The 5741-nt window shown below is 39.2% G+C and overlaps 1 protein-coding gene across 1 annotated transcript; it reads left to right on the top strand.

Annotated features, from left to right (window-relative positions):
* The first annotated feature begins 2461 nt into the window (after positions 1-2461).
* Positions 2462-4182, top strand: LOC116082631 (putative vomeronasal receptor-like protein 4). Its single transcript, XM_031359505.1, has 2 exons — positions 2462-2575; positions 2722-4182. Exon 2 carries the CDS (start codon positions 3205-3207, stop codon positions 4180-4182), a length of 978 nt encoding a protein of 325 aa, XP_031215365.1. The 5' UTR covers positions 2462-2575; positions 2722-3204.
* Positions 4183-5741: the final 1559 nt, after the last annotated feature.

Below are 5741 nucleotides of genomic sequence, written 5' to 3'. Positions count from 1 at the left end.
ATTACTAAATAATATGCTTAAAAAATATTCAGAAAGTAATCACTTTGGATTTCCAGAAATTTCTTTCAAAGCAGTTCTTGGTTTAGTGGGTATGTGAAGGGAAATAGGCAAATCTGTAGTTAAGTCCAAAGTGGGGCCAGAACACCTCTGGCACTGTTCATCACCCTTCTCCTAACTCACAGACACTGTAATTGGGATCATAAAGTTTCTGGGTTCAGCAAATGACAGAGCACCAGGGAGAAGGCAGAGCTGCCCTCAGGGATGGAGACAGAAGAGTCTTTTCCCCTGACAGAGCCAAACTTCTGGTGGTGACATCCTGACACCTTGCTTGAACACAAGCACTTGAGGTTGATAACAGGGCCTGGCTGTGCTGTAAGGACACCCACCCTGAGTCCTGCACTGATTGCACAGGTGAGTGCTGCCATGTTATGGTGGATGGGGCTGCACTAAACCTTGAAAGAAATCTGTGGAGGGCTGATGTGTGGGAGAGAAAGATGTGGCTTCCTTGTCACTCTGAGAAGGGACAGTAGCAGGATTCAGGGAGAAGATGGTCTATCGTTTCCTAAATGCAATCCAGAATTGTCTCAGTGTCCACAAGGACAGTGTGTGGTCACTGTGGGTGACCTGCTCCTTACACAGGACAGACAGGGGTAGGAGACAGAGGCACTGCAGTGCAGCCTGGAGTAGGACGCTCTTGTTCCCACAGATTCTCTTGACAGTGTAACTTCTGGTGACTTCAGCCTTTTGTGCATGGAGCACTCTTTCTTTCTTTATGGTGATTTCGTTTATTGTCATTTCTCCTTTGCTAGATCAAATGTAAACCAAAGAATATGAGAATTGTAGATAAAACAGACACGAGGCTAAATACTGATAGTAATATCTGATTTTAGAAAATGGATTTTTAGTGCATAGTGGGAACTTCACTAGTACTATTCATGTCAGTTCACTGACTCCCTAAATTACACCTGTATTACATAAAGACATACTTTACATATGAAAACTACTTTTTAAAGGAGTCAGATAAATATGCTCAAAGTGATGAATATATGAATTGGAAAGCCAGAGTTTTACTCTATATTGTGAGGTCACAAAGGATGTTCTTGTGAATTCAGAGCTTTCTATTTCTAAAACTTTGGTATCAATCAACATTCTGGACTATGTATAACACTCTACCACATCATTTGAATCCCTCATTTAACTGGTTAAATAGACTAAATTGATATTATTCTGATATGGTAGAAGTATAAAGCTTGTGAAAGTTAATTAAAATGTACACATATGAACTCAAGAGCTGGCTCAGTGAGCATTTACTGCTCTTTCAGAGTTCCTTGATTAAATTATCAGCTCACATAGCAGCTAACAACCATGTGTTTCAGGGATTCAAGGTTGTATTCTGGCCTCTGCAAGCATTAGGTACACGGTGGTGCTTAGAAATACATGAACATAAAATACTCATACACACAACAATGACTAAATTTAACATAAATAAAATATAATATACATGTCTCTCTGACATTTCCTTGAATTGAAGTAAACGAATAACTTTCCTAGTCCAGAAGTGGCACTATTCAGGAAACAAAGACAGCTTCTTTATTCCTATACATATTACTGGTATGTCAAAGAACCAAGAGGTAGATCTTTTAAAATACACCATCATAAAAGATCATTACAGACATAAGGCAACGGAAAATTATCCACAATGATAAATGTTTTTAAAGATAGTCCATGATACTCTTTGGATCTCTGGAGGCTTACAAATGTACCTCCCCTGTGTATGCAAGGAAACACAGAAGGCATAACTGAATGAGTATTCCAAACTGAATAGACCTTCCAGAACGCTAAGGAAAAAGAACAACCAGGACATCTTTTCAGAATAATATTTCAGTTCATCTCTGTGATTTCTATAGTATCTTAACATACTATAACCATAACACTCAGTGAATTATGCATAAGCTGTTTTTAAAGCATCCCATAACAGGATGTATTCAAAGTAGCTGACACACTAAAGCATCTCTCGGCTCTCCTCAGCACCAAGGGGTTGATATAAGCAGATTAGCAGACACTAACTGATATAAGACACTAACGGCACAGCCCTGAGGAATCAGATCAGGAAGAGAACATCACATGTACCCTTGTCACATGGCGAGTGCCAGGGTTACATTGCTCAGGAAAAGATGAAAGTGATTCACAGATAAATTTAGTGAGCAGCAGGGAATGTTAAAAAGTAGCAGACAAATATACTTACAGTCCCCACATAAAATCATCTATGATTTATGAAAATGAAGTCAAAATGAATACATTTAAGTTTTAACCCTCATTTTAACTTTAAATAGAATAAGAAAACAGAAAACAGATGTCATGTGTAAAATTACCGAAATCAGTATGAGGTTCTAAGTTGTTCATCATTTATAGGGTATAGCGTTACTGACTGATAAAATAACCTATTTCAGGAACGTTAGAAATCAAAGTGGTAGGAAATGCCTGTTTGGAGTCCAGAGGAATAATGCCTAAGCTGAGAGCTGAGATTTGATATTTCCTTGGAAGAAGATTCTTAGGAAATGGTCAGGAAAAGCCTGTAAGTAGTAGGGGTATGGTACCTTTAATATTAACTCATACATAAGAAGATAGAAAATAAAAATTAATTACACTATCCCACTCAAGAAAAGGATATGGACTAACTACTGCCCTACCTAATTAATCTATGTGTTATCTGTTGCCTAGGTCAATTCAGAGTTGGAGTCAAAGAAAAGCCACATGACTTTCCCTGGGAAGCAACCCCATTGGAGCAAGTCTTATACTTTCAGAAGAGCTACAATTTGTTATTAGTTCAATATTTTCTTGAAGGATGAGTGTGTATGGGATAGCAAAAAGCAATCTGAGAAGGGAAGAATCTAAGTTGATGCTCAAATATCATGGCTTAGAAGCTTGGTGATGCTATCATTTGTTTGAATTTCTCATGGGAAACTTTAGAGATGGAGGATATAAATAACTACTTTCTGTGAAGGATGTGGAGACATCAGCATGGTAATCATGTCAGTTGTCATCATTATCATCGCCATATCAGTGGAACCAAGAACAGAAAGTCCAAGAATGAAACCAAGCATCTGTAAGCAAAAAAGCCTGTGCATTTATATAATACACTATTCATTCCACTAAAGAAAACAGAAAACCCACAGGCATGAACTGCATCATGTTTACTTCCTTATGCTTCTCAGGTTTTTCCTAGCTTTAGCCATGAAGATAATTTGGAGTGACCTCATCCAGAGAATAATTTTCATATCACTTATTGGACTTGGAGTTTTAGGAAACATCATATTATTTGTGAGACATTTGTATACTTTCATCATGGGTCCTGAGAACAAAAATATAGATATTATTCTCATCCACTTGGCTTTTGTAAACACAATCATCATTTATTGCATAGGGGTAAGAGACATACCCACAATTTTTTACATCAGAAACTTCCTAAGTGATGTTGGTTGTAAAACTATAGTTTATCTAGAAAGGGTTGCTCGTGGCCTCTCCATTTGTACCACAAGTCTCCTCAGTGTGGTCCAGGCTGTCACCATCACTCCCAGGACCACCCTTTGGAGAAAGTTCAAACCACAGACAACGTGGCAAGTTATTGCCTTTCTCCGCCTCTTTTGGATCTTTAATTCTCTGATAAGCTCCAACTTGCTGTACTATATCACAGCAGGCAGTAGCATGAACAGATCTGAAGTTGGGATGTTTACTGGATATTGCTATATGCTGCCATCCAAGCACACAGTTAAGTGGCTGTTTCTCTCTTTCATGACTCTTCGTGATGTCATTTTCCAGGGTCTCATGGGCTGGAGCAGTGGGTCCATGGCTCTCCATCTGTATAAACACCACAAGCGTGTCCTCTACCTTCACAGCTCCAGGTCTGCAAACAATTCTAGGCCAGAAATCAGAGCTACCCAGAGGGTTCTAACTCTCATGGCCTGTTTCCTTTTCTTTTATTGGGCAGATTTTGTTTTCTCCTTCTACACAGGTTCCACAGTGACACATGACCCCACAATACTAAATATTAAAACATTTTTAGTTCTTAGTTATGCTGGTCTCAGCCCCTTTGTTCTGGTCATTGGGAATGTCCATGCTAAGCCCTGCTGTGTCCCCAGAGAAATAAGAAACTCCTACCATATCCAGTTCTTTATAAGCTAAAGCTATATATACCTCAGTAAATTTATTGAGATTGTACATTTTTTTTTTACAGACAGCTTTGTCTTAGAAAATTGAGGACTGGTTCAGGCTCTAGGAAGTGGGCAGGGATACTCACATTCCCAACATCCCACCATTCCTATCCTGCAGTTTAGCTTGCTGTGTCTTTCATCAGGAAACACAAGAGGGCATGCAGTAACCTGGAATTAGAATTTTATTTTTCTGCATGCTAGATTTTATGCTTATAAGGACCCACAAGTTTCTTCTGTCTTCTTGTTCCATCTAATGTACTTCCATGATCACCAACTCCTCTATTTATTTATAAACCACTTGCTCTATGGCAGAGGCTATTCTAAACCAGTGAGCAGGAGAGCAAGTGAAGAAGATGGATGTCAGGAAGTATCCTTTATCTGAAGATCTCTTATAAAGTGGAGATGACCAGGGAGAGAATCTATTTAATTTCAGCTACTATGTGCTTAGCATTGCTGGGTACCAAGCACTAAAGAACTGGTAAGAACAAACACTGTTAAGACAATTCCAAACACATTCAAAACATTGATATGTGGTCATGAATATATAGAAAAGCAAGGAGAAACATCTCCTTAAAAACCTCACTCCAGTATACAATGATGTGTAAAAAAACACCTCAGGAACATTGTGCCCCAGCTACTGGTTCTCAATCATTAGGGCTTACACAGTCTATGGGTCATTTTCTAGCTCACCTTGCCCCCTGCATGCCAGCCACACACTCAGACTGTAGGTATCCAACCTCCTGATAGCTGCTCAGGCTCATGGGGTTCAGCTGTGGACATACGAGCAGCAATTTCAGCCCCTATATTCTGATCAGCAGAGATGTCTGCATTCCTAATGTCTTTCATGCTCACTGAGAAGTGTAAAAATTACATTCTATAGCTATTCTCTATGAGCTAAAGTATGTAGATTGTAAACAGTTTTACGTGATGAATATTAGAAGTGGGGGACAAAATGTTTGCTTTGTAGCATAGGCTGACCAGGAAGTCAGTATGTAGCACAAGCTTATCTTGAGGTGTATCAGCATCCCAAATACTGTGATTACAGGCCTTCCCCATCAAATTACCATTTGCCTTGGTATTGTAGTGCATCACAACATTGAATTAAATATTATAAAAATAGATTTCCTTTTCTTAAAATGTCTGGTACTATGCAATCTTTAGATCTGTTCAAGGTTCTAGGCAGGTGGAAAGTGGATTCCTACTACCTTCCCATTCCAAGATCCCTGTCATGTGACTTTTCACTTAACGGTTAGAATATGACCAATGATGGGTAAGAGCATTCTTGAGCTCCTATTAACCTAACACAGAACATATGTATGTATGTATGTATGCTATGTATGCTCCCATGACGAGTAAGAAGAGGCAATATAGACACCAACCTAAGACAGGTATATTCAGCTGGAGCATCCTTTATTAAATAAAATAAAAAAAGAGGAGCTGTGGAGAGCCAGAGTACTGCCATGAGAGCAGTGTGTGCAGCCAAGGTCAGAGAGCAGTCTGTGCAGCCAAGGTCAGAGAGCAGTGTGTGCA

Source organism: Mastomys coucha, unplaced genomic scaffold (genome assembly GCF_008632895.1).
Source record: "Mastomys coucha isolate ucsf_1 unplaced genomic scaffold, UCSF_Mcou_1 pScaffold7, whole genome shotgun sequence".
Lineage (NCBI taxonomy): Eukaryota > Metazoa > Chordata > Mammalia > Rodentia > Muridae > Mastomys > Mastomys coucha.
The sequence above is the reverse complement of the archived record's forward strand: the minus strand, read 5'-3'. Positions and strand labels throughout refer to the sequence as shown.

Bases quoted from the DNA above. Each gene is read 5' to 3' on its own strand.
- LOC116082631 (XM_031359505.1), top strand. From the start codon at position 3,205: ATGCTTCTCAGGTTTTTCCTAGCTTTAGCCATGAAGATAATTTGGAGT.